The 18,699-nt window shown below is 43.4% G+C and overlaps 2 protein-coding genes and 1 long non-coding RNA gene across 3 annotated transcripts; all 3 read right to left on the bottom strand.

Moving 5' to 3' along the window:
* Window positions 1-208: 208 nt before the first annotated feature.
* LOC110534677 (uncharacterized) lies at window positions 209-9,853 on the bottom strand. Its single transcript, XM_021619607.3, has 3 exons — window positions 7,869-9,853; window positions 3,796-3,926; window positions 209-3,100 (listed from the first exon to the last, which is right to left on the bottom strand). The coding sequence occupies exons 1-3, from the start codon at window positions 8,125-8,127 to the stop codon at window positions 1,898-1,900; spliced, it is 1,593 nt and encodes a 530-aa protein (XP_021475282.3). The 5' UTR covers window positions 8,128-9,853; the 3' UTR covers window positions 209-1,897.
* LOC118936894 (uncharacterized) lies at window positions 9,711-12,311 on the bottom strand. The gene is made up of 3 exons (XM_036934540.2): window positions 12,131-12,311; window positions 11,721-11,832; window positions 9,711-11,345 (listed from the first exon to the last, which is right to left on the bottom strand). The coding sequence occupies exons 1-3, from the start codon at window positions 12,275-12,277 to the stop codon at window positions 10,516-10,518; spliced, it is 1,089 nt and encodes a 362-aa protein (XP_036790435.2). The 5' UTR covers window positions 12,278-12,311; the 3' UTR covers window positions 9,711-10,515.
* A 334-nt stretch (window positions 12,312-12,645) lies between these two features.
* Window positions 12,646-15,596, bottom strand: LOC149980155 (uncharacterized). The gene is made up of 3 exons (XR_016483881.1): window positions 14,912-15,596; window positions 14,414-14,544; window positions 12,646-14,227 (listed from the first exon to the last, which is right to left on the bottom strand). It is a non-coding gene; the product is annotated as an uncharacterized LOC149980155 (long non-coding RNA).
* Between the last annotated feature and the right edge of the window lie 3,103 nt (window positions 15,597-18,699).

The following is an 18,699-nucleotide window of genomic DNA, read 5'->3' as shown; positions in this document are numbered from 1 at the left end:
ATTTAATAATAATATTTCATTCATTCAGATCTAGGATGTGTTATTTTAGTGTTCCCTTTATTTTTTTGAGCAGTGTATATACAGTGCCTTGCGAAAGTATTCGGCCCCCTTGAACTTTGCGACCTTTTGCCACATTTCAGGCTTCAAACATAAAGATATAAAACTGTATTTTTTTTGTGAAGAATCAACAACAAGTGGGACACAATCATGAAGTGGAACGACATTTATTGGATATTTCAAACTTTTTTAACAAATCAAAAACTGAAAAATTGGGAGTGCAGAATTATTCAGCCCCCTTAAGTTAATACTTTGTAGCGCCACCTTTTGCTGCGATTACAGCTGTAAGTCGCTTGGGGTATGTCTCTATCAGTTTTGCACATCGAGAGACTGAAATTTCTTCCCATTCCTCCTTGCAAAACAGCTCGAGCTCAGTGAGGTTGGATGGAGAGCATTTGTGAACAGCAGTTTTCAGTTCTTTCCACAGATTCTCGATTGGATTCAGGTCTGGACTTTGACTTGGCCATTCTAACACCTGGATATGTTTATTTTTGAACCATTCCATTGTAGATTTTGCTTTATGTTTTGGATCATTGTCTTGTTAGAAGACAAATCTCCGTCCCAGTCTCAGGTCTTTTGCAGACTCCATCAGGTTTTCTTCCAGAATGGTCCTGTATTTGGCTCCATCCATCTTCCCATCAATTTTAACCATCTTCCCTGTCCCTGCTGAAGAAAAGCAGGCCCAAACCATGATGCTGCCACCACCATGTTTGACAGTGGGGATGGTGTGTTCAGCTGTGTTGCTTTTACGCCAAACATAAGGTTTTGCATTGTTGCCAAAAAGTTCCATTTTGGTTTCATCTGACCAGAGCACCTTCTTCCACATGTTTGGTGTGTCTCCCAGGTGGCTTGTGGCAAACTTTAAACAACACTTTTTATGGATATCTTTAAGAAATGGCTTTCTTCTTGCCACTCTTCCATAAAGGCCAGATTTGTGCAATATACGACTGATTGTTGTCCTATGGACAGTCTCCCACCTCAGCTGTAGATCTCTGCAGTTCATCCAGAGTGATCATGGGCCTCTTGGCTGCATCTCTGATCAGTCTTCTCCTTGTATGAGCTGAAAGTTTAGAGGGACGGCCAGGTCTTGGTAGATTTGCAGTGGTCTGATACTCCTTCCATTTCAATATTATCGCTTGCACAGTGCTCCTTGGGATGTTTAAAGCTTGGGAAATCTTTTAGTATCCAAATCCGGCTTTAAACTTCTTCACAACAGTATCTCGGACCTGCCTGGTGTGTTCCTTGTTCTTCATGATGCTCTCTGCGCCTTTGACGGACCTCTGAGACTATCACAGTGCAGGTGCGTTTATACGGAGACTTGATTACACACAGGTGGATTGTATTTATCATCATTAGTCATTTAGGTCAACATTGGATCATTCAGAGATCCTCACTGAACTTCTGGAGAGAGTTTGCTGCACTGAAAGTAAAGGGGCTGAGTAATTTTGCACGCCCAATTTTTCAGTTTTTGATTTGTTTAAAAAGTTTGAAATATCCAATAAATGTCGTTCCACTTCATGATTGTGTCCCACTTGTTGTTGATTCTTCACAAAAAAATAGTTTTATATCTTTATGTTTGAAGCCTGAAATGTGGCAAAAGGTCGCAAAGTTCAAGGGGGCCAAATACTTTCGCAAGGCACTGTATATGCTGTATCTATCACACAATGTCTGTATGCAATATTCTACCCTGGAATATTCAACACTGAAATCTGTTACTCTCATTATTCCAAAAGCATCTGTGGATCTTTTCTGCTGACAACAATGAAAATGCATATTTTTCTTTAATGCAGGGTTTGAGCTAAACGTCAGAAGCTATCGAGTGGAATGGTTACTTTCTATGTTATAGAGTGGAATGGTTTTTCTCCTGGTGTATCCTGAGGTAGCTCCTCTCTGAGAACCTTTTCCCGCAGTGCGTACAGGCGAACGGCCTCTCTCCCGTGTGGACCTTCAGGTGCATCTTCAGGTGGTCCTGGCGGGAGAACCTCTTCTCACACTGGGGGCAGTTGTAGGGTTTCTCCCCTGTGTGGATCCTCTGGTGCCTCTTCAGGTCACCAGCCTGGGCAAAGTGCATGTGACACTGGGTACAACTGAAGGGTTTCTCCCCTGTGTGGAACCTCTGGTGGATCTCTACCTTCTGGGGGCAGCTGAAGCCTTTGTTACAGAACATGCAGAGGAACCGTTTTCCCTTACTACTGCCTGACGTTTCTCCCCCTCCCTGAGCCTGGGCTCTAGCCCTGTCGAAAAGGAAGCGGCCGTGTGAATCCGAAGGCCCCATCGACGTGGACACTGGGGCGCGATCCCTGAACGTGTGTAAAGGAGAGTGGGTAGAGCCATTTGGATTTGTCTCTAACCTTTCCCTGTAATTTAAGAAATCTCTGCCCTGTAAGTGTCCATCTCCTAGGTGATGATTATCTGCATTCCATGTGGGAGGAACGTCACCCTCCACTTTCATAGTCACTTCATCTATGACCAGACCCTCCCCTTTCTCATCTAGGCGCCCTTCAGAGTATACACTACTACTGTACTGGTTCCAGTCCCGTCTAGAAAGATCAGTCTGTGTCTCTAAACCCAAGGGCATGTTTCCAGGGTCCATCTCTGTAGTGTAAAAACAAGACAGATCATCACCGCCAGTGGCTAACGCATCACCATCTCCATGGGAATTAACCACCCTTTGGCTATGTTGAAATACCGGTAAAAACTCTGAGCCAGGAGCAGGAGGACAGCCCGGTCTCCCCGGCCCCAGTCTCTCTGGGTCTGATCTGTGGTCAGATCCTGTGTGTAACAGCCTTTGTGTTACAGCTAAAGTCTTGATGTCTTTCTCTGACTTGAGGACTGCATTCGGCGTTCCACTGACCTCCGTGATTCTGCTTCGGGTCCAGAGATGCGCTGGGGTGATGGTATGGTCTACCGTGGCTACAGGGGGCGCTCCAGCTGCTGCTCCAGTCTGGATGTGCCTGCTGTGCCGACGGTCCTCCTCTCCTTCAGACCTCTCCTGCTTGACCAGAGACAATCCTTCAGGACCTGCAGTCTCTGCATCTGCAGACTGACACAAGAAGAGAGGAGGTTATTACCGGTACATGAGCTGTATTGGATAACAATGTCTTGAAGTCTCATAAGCTCCCCTATGGCAGAAAAATGAGGATGCGCATGTAAGCAAGTGAATAGCTGAGGGGAGCCTTCCTGAAATATCCCCCGAGATCCAGCAATACATTTTTGTCCTTTCTAATGAGTATTTGTTTTTTGGATTTAAGGCCATACATGCCGCTGTGTTAGTTCCTGTTGTAACTTTGAGAGGACATTCTGGGCTTTTCAATGATATCACGTGTGGGTGTGTCACCATAATTTTTTCTTTATGGTTCTTCAAAATGGCTACCATCACAATTACAATTAACACATTTTATGGTAAGTGTGTGTAATTTTTGTGAGTTTAATATTCAAATTGTTTCTAGTAGGTAAATATCTAAGGAATAGTTTGAGTTTATGGCAGTTTAATAATTTTTTCATAATTAAATAAGATCTAAATAGTTCATATTTACTACCATTTACTAATGGCTACTGTACAGTGCACATTTTTATTCACCCTAAACTCTTTTGTGATGCAAAAATATGAATCATTCCCTAAACTTTTTGTGCTGGGTTTCATGTAAGCAAGTGAATAGCTGAGGAGAGCCTTTCTGAAAATAAACAGGCCACATTTGATTTACAAACACATTTTTTATGCAACACTATTACACTGACCTCCATCACAATAACGTGCTGGGTTGAGGTTCCACTCCCCTCATCAACAGCTATGGGTTGGTCATCTCTCCACGCATTGTGTCCTGCTGGCTTCACAAAGCTCCTGTGGCCTGTAGTGAGATGTCCTTCACCTGAGAGAGTGATTGGGGGAAACGAGGTGGTAAGGTGAGCTACTGTCAATGCTCAACAGTATATTTATTGACACTGTCTAGAATTGGCTAGGATATAAGGTAACACTTGTCATAACTTCTTGATATACTATTTATTAATGTATGTATCACATTGTTTTCATTAAGTAAATAATAGGAAATGCAGTAAATAAAGAATCTGGTTAGAATCTGGTTGTGTCTGCGTGCAAGATAGCTAAGTAATGCGGGGACAGGGTTGGGGAGTAACAGATTACATGTAACTGATAAAGAAAACTCTAACAGAAAAAATATTATCAGATTACAGTTACTTTTGAAAAAAAGATGATTACTTCTAGGATTACTTTTAAATTCAGAAAGGATGTTTACGAAATACTGAGCGAGTCTGACCACAAGTCAGAGACCACTATGATGGCACACCAAATCCGTTTGAAGGATTGCAGGAATACGTTTGTAGGCTATAGTGCAAGCTACTGTATGTCTTCCAATGGTGCAACTTCTATCGGCATCAAAGATTATACAAACAACTTGGATAAATCCTTGGAGGTAAGGATAACAAGGGAAATGGCACCGCAATGAATAGTACTGCAATGGAGCGCTGCCGTTTTCTTCTGACCAATTCAGCTATTTTTGCGTGGTTTTTGCACTGATCTTAAAGCTGCAATATGTAACATTTTGGACGGCTCAACCAAATACAGGACATACTGCAAACCCCGGAACAGGCCCTACCCAAGACTTGGAAAAGACTGCTTAAGAGAGAAATAATCCGCCACTACTCTCCATTCTATTGGCGAACGTATAATCACTGGAGAACAAACTGGATGAGCTCCGGTCGAGACTATCCTATCAACGGGACCTGAAGAACTGAAATATCCTATGTTTCTCGGATTCGTGGCTGAACAAGGATGGTTTTTCTATGCATCGTCAAGTCCGTACGGCAGCATCGGGTAAAGTTAGGGGGGAGGGGTGTGTTAACAATAGCTGGTGTGCAATCTCTAATAATAAGGAAGTCTCAAGTTTCTGCTCGCTCAAGATAGAATACCTTATGATAAACTGTAGACCATACTATTTACCAAGAGAGTTTATATTTCCGTAGCTGTTTATTTACCACCACAAACCGAAGCTGGTACTAAGACAAGCTGTATAGGGCCATAAGCAAACAAGAAAATGCTCATCCAGAGGCGGCGCTTCTAGTGGCCAGTAATTTTAATGTAGGGAAAGTGAAATCCATTTCTACCAGCAAGTCACCTGAGCAACTAAAGGAGAAAACTCTAGATCACCTTTACTCCACAACAAAGAAATGCATACAAATCTCTCCCTCGCCCTTCATTTGGAAAATCTGACCTTAACTCTATCCTCCGCATTCCTGCTTACAAGAAAAACTCAAACAGGGAGTACAAGTGACGCGCTCAATAAGGAAGTGGTCCGATGAAGCGCATGCTAAGCTACAGGACTGTTTTGCTAGCACAGACTGGAATATGTTTTGGGATTCATCAAGTGGCATTGATGAGTTTACCAGTCACCGGCTTCATTAATAAGTATGGGATGATGTGAGCCCTGTTCATGACTGTGTTGGTGTGTGTGGACCATAATAGATCCTTTGTGATGTGGACACTGAGGAATGAAGCGCTCGACCTACTCCACTACAGCCCTGTCGATGTGAATGGGGGCGTGCTCGGCCCTCCATTTCCTGTAGTCCACAATCAGCTCCTTTGTCCCTATAGGCTGTTTCATCGTCGTCTGTGATCAGGCCTCCCAACATTGTGCTGTCAGCAAACTTGATGATAGTGTTGGAGTCGTGCGCGGCCAATAACATCTATGTGAGAATGCTGTTCATTGACTAAAGCTCAGCGTTCAACACCATAGTGCCCTCCAAGCTCATCACTAAGCTAAGGACCCTGGGACTGAACACCTCCCTCTGCAACTGGATCCTGTAATTCCTGACGGGCCACCCTCAGGTGGTGAGGGCAGGCCACAACACATCTGCCACACTGACCCTCAACACGGGGGCCCCTCAGGGACTCCAACACTATCATCGCCCCCATTCACATGGACGGGTCTGTAGTGGAGCAGGTCGAGAGCTTCATTCCTCAGTGTCCACATCACTAAGGATCTATCATGGTCCACACACACCAACACAGCCGTGAAGAGGGCACGTCAACGCCTGTTCCCCCTAAGAAGGCTGAAAAGATTCTAGAGCTACACAATTGACAGCATCTTGACTGGCTGCATCACCGCTTGGTATGGCTACAGCTTGGTATCCAACTGCAAGGCACTACAGAGGGTAGTGCGTACGGCCCAATACATCACTCGGGCCAAGCTCCTTGCCATCCAGGAACTCTATACCAGGCAGGAAGGCCCTAGAAATGGTCAAAGACTCCAGCCACCCAAGTCATCGACTGTTCTCTTGGCTACCGCACAGCAAGCGGTAACGATGCACCTAGTCTGGAACCAACAGGACCCTGGACAGCTTCTACCCCCAAGCCATAAGACTGCTAAATAGTTCATCCGGGTAGCTATTTGGTTAAGTATCTGCATTGACCCTTTTTGCACTAACTTTTTGGAATCCTCATATACCCTGCTGCTCTTTATTATCCATCCTGTTGCCTAGTCACGTTATTCCTAGTTATATGTACATATCTGCACATCGGCTAGGGACTGGTACCCATTGTATATAGAGAAGTTAGTTACTCATTGTGTATTTTATTAGGACTTTGCTATTATTTCTCTCTGCATTGTTGGGAAGGGCCTGTGAGAAAGCATGTCACTGTTAGTCTACACCTGTTGTTTACGAAACGTGGCACAGCAGTGGTGTAGCCTACGGGCGATACGGATAACACTTAGGCTTATTATTGATGTCTACATAGCAATGTGATTCACACCTCTGCTGTGGTAGTTGTGGATGACTGTTCACAAATGTATAGGTGTATTTTACCCCAATGATGGTTGAATTGAAGAAGTGTAGGCTAAGCTGCCTATTAATCATTGTTTATGCGACCCGTGGACAGCCAGTGAAAATGCGCTCTTTGCAACAGCTGCATAATGCCGATCCCAGCCTATGGAATAAAACTTCCTCCCTTGTAAACTCCTCCGTGGTATTGTGATCCACTAATACTGGAAAAAAACTAGTTTCATTTAAGAAGACCACGAGTAGGTATTTTATTGCTCCGTCTAAATCAGGTTAAAAGTCCTAACGGACACATGCTTAAAATCTGCAAATGATCGAGATAGTGTCACCCATATAGAGATCCTATTAAAAAGTATTATAATTCCTAATTCTATGTTGTCAACAACAAAAACGTTAGGCCTATAACAAATGTAGCATACATGTTTCATGTCATGCCAATAGCACTTTTTGGTACAGCTCAAAGTATGCCATTCAATGAGCAGCATTGAGACCTCGATGACAACGAGACCTCGATGACAAAAACAGAATAGGCTAATGAGTCCTTCATTTTTGGGTAAAACCATTAGACTTTGGTTTTTAATATAAATATACACTGAGTGTACAAAACATTAAGAACACCTGCTCTGTCTATGACAGACTGACCAGGTGAAAGCTATGATCCCTTACTGATGTCACTTGTTAAATCCACTTCAAATCAGTGTAGGTGAAGAATGATTTTTAAGCGTTGTGACATGGATTGTGTGTGTGCCATTCAGAGGTTGAATGGGCAAGACGAAATATTTCAAGTGCATTTGAACAGGGTATGGTAGTAGGTGCCAGGCGCACCGGTTTGCGTCAAGACCTGCGACACGTTTGGGGAGCATTGGAGGCAACATGGGCCAGCATCCCTGCAGAACCATTTCGACACCTTGTAAAGTCCATGCACCGACGAATTGAAGCTTTTCTGATGAGGGTCGTTCGTGTTTTGTACACTCACTGTATACGAAAGCCACGCATCCTCGGCCTTTTGCAAAATGTACCTCTTTCTATTCCTCTGTATCGGTCGACGATCTTGACACTTCTGGGACGACTGGCGAAGACGCGCTCCCGTGCCACCTTCACTTCCAGTAGCTGTAGTTTCCTGCGCAATGCCATGTTTTCTTTCTGGCTTTGAGTTATTTCCAAACGAAACACTGCATAGTCGTCATCTACGAGTTTACATACCTCTGCCACGGCTGCATTCGCTAGCACCTCCATGATGGAGGCTATTTGAGTGTGAAACCCCATACAATTAGCCATTGTTAGCAGCTAGCTAGCGTTACCTGGAACACCTATCATGTCCTGTCTCTAAAGCGAATTAAACACTAAATGTGGTAAGTATATGATGCTGCGCAGTTAAATGAGTCACGTTGAGTACCAGTGTTTAAGGAACTTATAAATAACAAAAACGATAAACGTAGAACTTGTTCACTGTTTACTTCCGTTTACAGAGCAAGGATCTTATTGGCTGATGTCATAGCTCAAAGGGTGTGGTTAAATTTAAACGGGAACTGCTTATTACAATCTCCTATTCATGATCACTATCTTTCAAGCTGAGAGTACTTGTTTAGAAAGGACAGTGTGTTAGCAAGAATAGAGTGATGGAATAAAGTAATTATTTTCTAATCACCTCAGTAGGGTAAATATTAAACTGTCCTTGTTCTATCTGAAGTTCACTGTCTCTCTAAAAACAGGTATTTACTCAAGCCTGTTTCAAATGACAAGTTAAAAGGTTAATGCGGGGTATTAATTACCCTCTTACCAAGACACCCTGCATACATATCAAGCCACACCGCTATGATTTATCCCCTTGGTGGACACTCCTGTGTCTGATAAGGCTAGTCAGGTAGGAGAAGTTCTTGTAAAAATAGTTTGCACTTGATGGGCCTCTCCTTGTGAACAGTCTGGTGCGTCTTCACATAGTTCGTATGAGCCGGCTTGTCTGCGTCCGTCCTAATACTCTGCCTCCCATGTTGTGACCAAATGACAGCAGAGGACATAGTCTGACCTCCCTCCTTGAGCCATTGTTTGGGTGTTGATGGGATTATCCACTGTGTTATAGGCTAGGTACCTCTTGTGGCGAATGTTCATCCTGACCCTGTCTGCATTTGTGGGGTAAATGAGGAAGGCTAGACCCAGGTCCAGGCTTTCTATGAACCCATTCACCTGCCATTAGACAATAACCTGAAGGAGAAGACAGACCTGCTGATAGACTACCACCAGGGGGGTCTCCCACCACTCTCTGTGAAGGCTGAAGCCCAGGAAAACCTGCACTGTTCATCATGGACACTATGGTGTTTGTATCATAGGAACAGGAGGGTCTATCTCTATCAGCCCCAGGTCCTGCTTCATCCCTGCACTGAGACTGTGAAGAGAAGGGTCTGGGCTGCAGACTGGATCCCTGACTGGAGTCTCTGTCTCTCTGATGACCACCAGGACTGAGGTTTTTCAGTCCACCTGTCCACTGGTTGTGATGGAGTCTCTGTCCCCCGTGGTTGAGTCCTGGTTCCGACTGGGGAAGGAAGAGCTACGGCTCCTGATCCATGGTCCTGATGCAGGGCCACCTCAAAGGTCCAGTCTCTCCAACCAGTAACACCGGATATCAGCAGATCTTCATGGACTGGAGACTGCAAACAAAGATTATACAAAAAAGCATGAAAGCATTATTTGCTGTACACACAGAAACATGACATGTTATAAAATGCTAACCACAGTCAAGTCCATCTAACACTGATTCAAGTACCTAACAATATGGAGCCATTGGAGTTTATTTTATTTTTTAAAGTCTGAACTCAGTCTCTGCAATGATACAAAAATAACTAAGTCAGTTAGCACAGAGTCAATATAGTATCACAATCACATTTATTGCACAAAATTATACGTGACAAGTAGAATAACTTCTCACTTCACCTTTTTCTGTAAATATCAATCCAATTTACTTATAAAGCCCTAATTACGTCAACTGATGTCACCAAGTGCTGTACAGAAACCCAGCCTAAAATCCCAAACAATGCAGGTGTAGAAGCACGGTGGCTAGGAAAAACTCCCTAGAAAGGCCGGAACTTAGGATGAAACCTAGAGAGGAACCAGGCTATGGGGGGGTGGCCAGTCCTCTTCTGGCTGTGCCGAAGAGGAAGATAATATGTTGGCCTTGTATTGATAGAAAATCACTAGAAAAATAGATGAAAAAATAAGTAATTTCTGTATTGCCACAAGAGGTCTTAGAAAAGGTCAGATATTAAATGGAGGAAAGATATGGTACCTTCACTTTAATAGAATACTTTGGAAATGGTTCAACACTACATTACACACAGCTTCAATACTTCATGAATTAAGGCACTATCATTATCTCACTATAAAACACCTAAAGACATGAAGTTTGTCACTCTTCATCAGTGTAGCATTTTTACAGACACCATCACCATATCATCTACTCTGCCTTATCATACTCATTCTTTCCTCAGTTCACCTCATCCAGTTCCCTACTGCATCCAAAACCAACAGAACTACATTGTATATTAATATACTCTATACATGGGCTGTGTGCATTTTCTGCTGGTGTATCCCGAGAGAGCTCCTCTCTGAGAACCTCTTCCCGCAGTGCGTACAGGCAAACGGCCTCTCTCCCATGTGGACCTTCAGGTGCATCTACAGCTGGTGCTGGCGGGAGAACTTCTTCTCACACTGGGGGCAGCTGTAGGATTTCTCCCCTGTGTGGACTCTCTGGTGCCTCTTCAGGTTGGAGGATTGAGAGAAACTGGCCAGGCACAGCTGGCAGCCAAATGATTTCTCCCCCGTGTGCATCCTCTGGTGGATCTCCATCTGTTTGGGGAAACTGAAGGCTTTCCCACAGAACGAACACGGGAAGCGTTTCTCTTTGCCACTGGATCTACTGATAGCATTACTACTACTGTCATTTGTCAATGGGCTTGTGTTGCCATTTAGTGTTGAGGCACTGGCATTGTCTGAGGTCTGGTTTAACAGGAGAGTGTGAGGAGGACAAAGGCCAGGGAGTGTCTGTGTTGTCGCAGGGTCCATGTTCCAGTTGATAGATCCTATAGAACGCAGGCTGAAGGCAGCACCTGTTAGGTGGTTAACCTGAGGTGCCATTTGTCTTTCTGAATCACAACTATAGGAGCAGGACGGAGAATAGCTAGCCAAGTCTATGTCTGTTCTCATACGGACATCTCCCTGTACCCGCGGACCAAATCTATGCCTCGCCCTGGTGTCAGCCAGTCTGTTGTCATGGAGACTAAGTTTGGATGTTTTGTGTTCAACTGTCGGTTTCTGGTTGTGTTGAACACTGTTGTTCCCCAGCCCAGAGTTGAGGATGCTGTCCAATCCACTGGCCGCCACTATGTCGCCTCTGGTCCAGGCCGGCTTGTTGATGTCGTTCCCTGGGCCCTTGTCTGTATCCGTCTGGGTCTGAGAATCCAAGATGGCCACCCAGTCTCCACTGTTAGCCTCCAGCCAATCACCTACAGGAAGAGGTTACAAAATAGACTTTACAAACATGGCAGAGAACTCAGGTCCAAAATATTGGCACCTCTGATAAAGCAAAAACCCGGAACGGCAAAATAGCCCCATAACATCAAAGATCCACCACCATATTTTACAGTAGGTATGAGGTACCTTTTTTTTGCATATGCTTACATTTTTCAAAACCAAATCCACCACTGGTGTACATGGCCTAAGAGCTTTATTTTCAAGTCACCTGACCGTAGCACAAGCCTGAAGTTTGATAAACTGCATTGGCACTTGGATTGAAACTGGTGCTATGAGGAGGAACGAGCCTTGTGTTGGAGTGACATTAGCTGTCGGGAAAAAATGGGCTATATGCATATCTCTCTTACCTTGCTCCCCCATCTTTAGTCCACTCAGCAGATCAATGCTCTCTGGTCCGTCTTCTATTGTCTCCTCTTTGACCAGCAGCAGATCAGGCTTCCCATCCTCCATGTCTACTGACTGTTAGAGATACAGAGTGAGAGGATGTTGATTCAAGAAATTTGATATGAGCACCCTGCTATGGACATCTTCTGATTGGGCAATGAGGGATTGCTATGAGTACTATGCAAACATGTTAGTTAATTTGATTACGTGACATTATTTTAATGGTTTGATAATTCAAAGGCATGGTCCCATACTTTAGGCTAAATTAATCAAGACCCGTATCCACAAAAAGTCTGAGTAGGAGGGCTTATCTTTCCATATAATACGGGCCCTGACGTAATAACATTCAGACAGTAGTTTAAAGTGGGCTCACCTCAGTGAGACTATGTGTGGTCCTGTGCTGCTCAGCTGGTTCCTCTGTGGGTTCAGGAGGAGGTGTAGTCTGGTTGTCCTCCATGACCATGGTCCACTCAGGGTTCCCCAGATCCTCCTCACACCCCTCCTCCTTCACCAGCAACATTTAGATTTGTCTCTTAGATTACTTTACCTGTAATCTAAGAAATCGCGGCCCTGTAAGTATCCGTCTTCTAGGCAACTATCTGAATTCCATGTGGGAGGAATGTCGCCCTCCACTTTCAGTCACTTCATTTACGACCAGACCCTCCCCTATACACAACTAATGTACTGGTTCCAGACCCCTCAGAACAGATCAATCTGTATCTCTAAACCAGATGTGGGACTAAGTCACTATTATTCGAGTCACAAGCAAGTCACAACCTGCAAGTTTCACATGCTAACGTTTTAACATTTGTGGCACAAATCCCATTCAAGTCATGGGACAGATATTAGCATTTTTCACGCATCTTGTTCACATCTATAAGTGACTTTGTTGAGCTTTACAATCGCATGAGATACTTTTGGATGATTTGGACATGATGTGTGAAAAATGCTAATATCGGTGGCCTGTTTTGATGTTGAAAGTCTATACACATAAATACCCCACCAATGTGGACTAGAGGCCACAAGCTTATTTTTGGAACAACACCCTATAGAGTCTCGGCCTAGCTCCTCATGTACCAGAAACCTAGCAGAGCTGTTACTCACAAATAACTTTTATGTTTAGAAGTTACTTTTTCCAACAAACCAAAATAACCACTATGGGGAGTTTGATGGCACCCAATTATGCCAATCTTTATATGGGAAGCTTAGAGCAGTGGTTCCCAACCAAGGGTACTGGGACCCCAGGGGGTACTTGGGCTATCCACAAGGGGTACTTGAGAAGACTCATGAGACCATAGACTTACTGGTAAAATGCACAAAAGGTGGTACTTCAGGGGTTCTCCAAGCAGAACAAAATTCAGTTGGTGGTACACCAACCAAAAGCGTTTGGGAACCACTGGCTTAGAGCATGATTACATTCCCAACCCTGAGTAAAATCCCTTTCTATCCATGATCAAACTACATCCACATTATATAGATGATATTGGTATTATTTGACAGGACTCCCAATGAACTTGAGTTTCTTAATAAGTCAAATGATCATTTTCATTTCACCGTGGACTTTGATTACTCTAGTGTCAGGTTCCTTGACATTCAGATCACTAAAGAAAATGATACACTCATCACCAATCTATACAGGAAGCCCATAGTTAGAAAAAAACTATTCTAAGAAGTGAACATTGTACAACAGTTCTAAAGGAAGTTAGTTCTGAAGTGTCTGTCCTATATCTGAGAGATGTGAACAAATAAAAAATAATGTTTCATATGTATTTAACCCCTTATTTATGTCACCAAACAGACTCCATATATACTGCCATTCACTTTTTCAACTGGTACTGGGGGACCTTCAGACGGGTCCAATACCTTCAGACGGGTCTTGAGGCCTGTCGGCATCCTAGAGCAAAACGTGAGAGTTCCACCTTTCCACTGAGGGGTCATATTAGTGTGTAGCCCAAACGTTCAGCCCCTACAGACAGAAGTTGGCAGATTGGCTGTACCGACTTCAGACAAGTCCCAATATGCTTGTGGGGAGTCTAGTCAGGCTCGAGTCTAAAACTGCTCTAAACCAAAGGATATGTTGCCAGGGTCTATCTCTTTAGCCTAAGAACAAGACACATCATCACTGCCACTGGTCACCATCCCCACGGGAATGAACTGTCCTCTGGCTCTGGATGACAGCCTAGTCTCCCCAACCCCCAGTCTCTCTGGGTCTGATCTGTGGTCAGATCCTTTGAGTAAGAGCCTGTGTGTTAGTTAGTCTTGGTGTCTGTCTCTGACTTGAGGACGGTGTTCCACTGACCTCCATGATACTGTGTTGGGTCCTGGGCTGCACTGGGACGGTTGTGGGGTCCTCCGTGGCTGCAGGGAGCTCTTCTGCCGCACCAGTCTGGACGTCTCCGCTGTGCTGTGGGTCCTCCTCTTCAGTCATCTCCTGCTTGACCACAGGACCTGTAGCCTCGGCATCTGCAGACTGACACAAGAAGAGAGGTTATTACGGGTACATGAGTTGTATTGGATAACAATGTCGTAGTGATGTCTCATAAGCTCCCCTAAGGCAGATAAATGAGGGTGTACAAGTATGAAAGTGAATAGCTGAGGGGAGCCTTTCTGAAATAAACTGTCCACATTTGATGTACTGTAATACTATTACACTAACCTCTATCGTGATAACGTGCTGGGTTGAGGTTTCACTCCCCTCATCAACAGTGATTGGTTTGTCATCATTCCATGTATTGTGTCCTGCTGGCTTCACAAAGCTCTTGTGGCCTCCAGTTAGATGTCATTCACCTGAGAGAGTGATTGGGGGGAAAGGAAATGGGGTGGTTAGGTACTGTCAATGCTATATTGTACACTATTGACAGTTTTGACACTGTCTAGAATTGGTAAGGATGCAAGGTAACACTTCTCAATTTATTGATATACTATTTATAGATCAATTATGTCCCTTGCATCATATTGCTTAACATGAGTAAATAGGAAATACAATAAATCAAGAATCTGGTTAGAATACCATATTGTATATTTGTACAAGATAGCTCAGCAATCTGGGTTATTATTGCATACTATCCAAAAACTGACCAAGACCCAATTCTGGTTAACACAAGTCACATGTGTAGAGGGGAACTAGGCGCACGGCAGGCACCCACGCCTTTACCTCTTGCCATTCCTCTGTATCGGTCGAGGATGTTGAAAGTACTGGCACGACTGGCGAATACGCGCACTTGCATTGTCCTCTCTCTGCGTTCCCGTGCCACCTTCAGTTCCAGGAGCTGTAGTTTCCTCTGCAATGCTGTTTTCTTTCTGGCTTTGAGAAATTTCCAAACGAAACACTGCATAGTCGTTGTCTACGACATTACTAATCTCTACCACGGCTGCATTCCCTAGCACCTCCATGATGGAGGCTATTTGAGTGTGAAAAACCATACCGTTACAGTTAGCTAACGTCAACAAACAACTAGCTAGCTAGACTTACCTAGATAACATATATCAACCAAGTCTTGTCTCCAACGCGAGCTAAACACTACCTGGGGTAAATATTTGATGCTCTGGAGTGACATTTGTCATATTTTGGGTTCCATTGTGTTAAACGTAGAAATAACAAAACCCTAACGTGGAAATTGTTATTGTTCACCGTTCACTTCCGTATACTTCTTCTATGGTATTATGGCGGTCCGCAAACATTCTACTGTTCTGGAGTATGAATTCATTACACGTTGTATCTAGATTTCCATCCAATTGGCGACAGATTTTCATGCGAATATTCTAAAATTGCATAAAGAAAATATGCCCATAGAAGGCCAGCATCCCGGAGTCGCCTCTTCACTGTTGATGTTGAGACTGGTGTTTTGCGGGTACTATTTAATGAAGCTGCCAGTTGAGGACTTGTGAGGCATTTGTTTCTCAAACTAGACACTAATGTACTTGTCCTCTTGCTCAGTTGTGCACCGGGGCCTCCCACTCCTCTTTCTATTCTGGTTAGAGCCAGTTTGCGCTGTTCTGTGAAGGGAGCAGTACACAGCGTTGTATGAGATCTTCTGTTTTTTTTGGCAATTTCTCACATGGAATAGCCTTCAACTTTTTGTTTCTGGCATTTTTGAGCCTGTAATCAAACCCACAAATGCTGATGCTCCAGATACTTTTTATTGCATCTTTAATCAGTACAACAGTTTTCAGCTGTGCTAACATGATCGCAAAATGGGTTTCTAATGATCAATTAGCCTTTTAAAATTATAAACTTGGATTAGCTAACACAACGTGTCATTGGAATACAGGAGTGATGGTTGCTGATAATGGGCCTCTGTACGCCTATGTAGATATTCCATAAAAATATCAATTTGATGTTATTTTAAAGGGCAAAAAATGTGCTTTTCTTTCAAAAACAAGGACATTTCGAAGTGACCACAAACTTTTTAACGGTAGTGTATATATTTCTTTGCATTTTAGCTAAACCTAATCTTTGTCCTAACCTTAACCTAATTCTCCTAACCTGCTACGTCAATTCTCCACGTGATATATAAGACCTAAAAGCCACACATCTTTTCACAGGAACAGTTCCAAAAGACAAGTCACACTCGCACAGTGACGGAATAAATACAACCACACATAGGCCTAACTATTGATTCAAGACCATGGACAGCAAAGAAAACAGATGCGCTGTGTATGCTTGTCATCGGCAAGGACTAGGGAGGATTTTTTGGGATAAAAAGAAACAGAATGGAGTTAAAAATCCTAGAGTAAAACCTGTTTCAGTCTGCCATCCAACTGAAACTGGGAGATTCACCTTTTAGCAGGACAATAACCTAAACACAAGGCCAAATATACTCTGGAATTGCTTACCAGGACGACATTGAATGTTTCTGAGTGGCTTATTTACAGATTTGACTTAAATCGGCTTGAACATCTATGGCAAGACTTTAAAATGGCTATCTAGCAATGTTCAACAAACAACTTGACAGAGCTTGAAGAATAAAAAATGTGTAATGGCTAATATTGTACAATCCAGATGTGCAAAGCTCTTAGAGACTTACCCAAAAAGACTCACAGCTATAATTGCTGCCAAAGGTGATTCTAACATGTATTAACTCAAGGGGTTGAATACTTATCCAATCCAAATATTAGTGTTTTACTTTTCAATCATCTTTTTAAAATATATATAACTTTTCTTCCACTTTGACAGAGTATTTTGTGTAGATTGTTAAAAAAATGACAATTAAATCCATTTTAATCCCAATTTGTAACACACAGGAAAAGTATAGGGTTGTGAGTACTTTCTGAAGGCACTGTCCTTTAATTTTATATCTGAGAGAAGTACTTTCTCGATAGACATCAAAGCCAAGACTGACAGTCGGGCCGGTCCGGTGGTGTTCCTAGAGTAAGTCTTGATCCGTTTCAGGGTGGAGAATGTGGACACAGGAATGGTCAATACCAGACAGGTAAGCAGATACAGTTGGTGCATACTCTCATTCAGCCTCTTCTGCGGGAGAACATGGAGAAGATCGGCCGGGATCCTACCCTCGAAGTCAGACATGGAGTACATTACTGTGAGTTCAGTTTGGAGCTGCAACAGATCAAAGTTGGTGTCATAGCTTTCCTCAAGACTTAAGAATGCAGTACTGGGGAAGGTTTCACTATACCCGGGGAACTGTTGTGGGTCAAAGAGGACAAGGAACATGAGCCTTTCATTGTCCTTGAATGTATACGTTTCTCCAGATCAGTGACTGAGAAGACTTGACTTTAGCTACAGTACCAGTCAAACGTTTGGACACACCCACTCATTCCAGGGTTTTATTTATGGGTACTATTTTCTACAATGTAGAATAATTGTGAAGACATAAAAATTTATTTCCTTAATGCGTTTGAGCCAATCAGTTGTGTTATGACAAGGTAGGGGTGGTATATAGAAGATAGCCCCTTTTGGAAAAAGAACAAGTCCATATTATGACAAGAACAGCTCAAATAAGCAAAGAGAAATGACAGTCAACCATTACTTTAAGACATGAAGGTCAGTCAATCCGGAAAATTTGAACGTTTCTTCAAGTGCAGTCGCAAAAACCATCAAGCGCTATGATGAAACTGGCTCTCATGAGGACCGCCACAGGAAAAGAAGACCCAGAGTTTCCTCTGCTGCAGAGGATAAGTATATTACCAGCCTCAGAAATTGCAGCCCAAATAAATGCTTCACGGAGTTCAAGTAACAGACACATCTCAACATCAACTGTTCATAGGAGACTGCGTGAATCAGGCCTTCATGGTCGAATTGCTGCAAAAAAAACACTACTAAAGGACACCAATAAGAAGAGACTTGCTTGGGCAAAGAAACATGAGCAATGGACATTAGACCAAGATTTTTGGTTCCAACCGCTGTGTCTTTGTGAGACGCAGAGTAGGTGAACGGATGATCTCTGCATGTGTGATTCCCACCGTGAAGCATGGAGGTGTGATGGTGTGGGCGTGCCTTTCTGGTGACACTGTCAGTGCTTTATTTAGAATTCCAGGCACACTTAACCAGCATGGCTACCACAGCATTCTGCAGCGATACGCCATCCCATCTGGTTTGTAGTTAGTGGGACTATAATTTATTTTTCAACAGGACAATGACCTAAACAACACCTCCCAGGCTGTGTAAGGGCTATTTGACCAAGAAGGAGTGTGATGGAGTGCTGTATCAGATAGTCTGGCCTCCACAATCACCCGACCTCAACCCAATTGAGATGGTTTGGGATGAGTTGGACCGCAGAGTGAAGGAAAGCAGCCAACAAGTGCTCAGCATATGTAGGACATCCTTCAAGCATTCCAAGTGACTACCCCATGAAGCTGGTTGAGAGAATGCCAAGAGTGTGCAAAGCTGATTATTAATGCAAAGAGTGGCTACTTTGAAAAATATAAAATGTGTATTTGTTTAACACTTGGTTACTACATGATTCCATATGTGTTATTTCATAG

Source organism: Oncorhynchus mykiss, chromosome 10 (genome assembly GCF_057628025.1).
Source record: "Oncorhynchus mykiss isolate SJ-2025 chromosome 10, ASM5762802v1, whole genome shotgun sequence".
NCBI lineage: Eukaryota > Metazoa > Chordata > Actinopteri > Salmoniformes > Salmonidae > Oncorhynchus > Oncorhynchus mykiss.
Note: the sequence above shows the minus strand (reverse complement) of the source record. Positions and strands in the feature narration are given on the sequence as shown.

Bases quoted from the DNA above. Each gene is read 5' to 3' on its own strand.
- LOC118936894 (XM_036934540.2), bottom strand. From the start codon at position 12,277: ATGTTGCTGGTGAAGGAGGAGGGGTGTGAGGAGGATCTGGGGAACCCT. The intron at 11,833-12,130 runs GTGAGCCCACTT...TATCTCTAACAG, and splicing joins CCACACATAGTCTCACTGAG to TCAGTAGACATGGAGGATGG. The intron at 11,346-11,720 runs GTAAGAGAGATA...CTCTTCCTGTAG, and splicing joins ACTAAAGATGGGGGAGCAAG to GTGATTGGCTGGAGGCTAAC.
- LOC110534677 (XM_021619607.3), bottom strand. From the start codon at position 8,127: ATGGCTAATTGTATGGGGTTTCACACTCAAATAGCCTCCATCATGGAG. The intron at 3,927-7,868 runs GTACATTTTGCA...TCACTCTCTCAG, and splicing joins ATACAGAGGAATAGAAAGAG to GTGAAGGACATCTCACTACA. The intron at 3,101-3,795 runs GTCAGTGTAATA...TTCTTGTGTCAG, and splicing joins AGCACGTTATTGTGATGGAG to TCTGCAGATGCAGAGACTGC.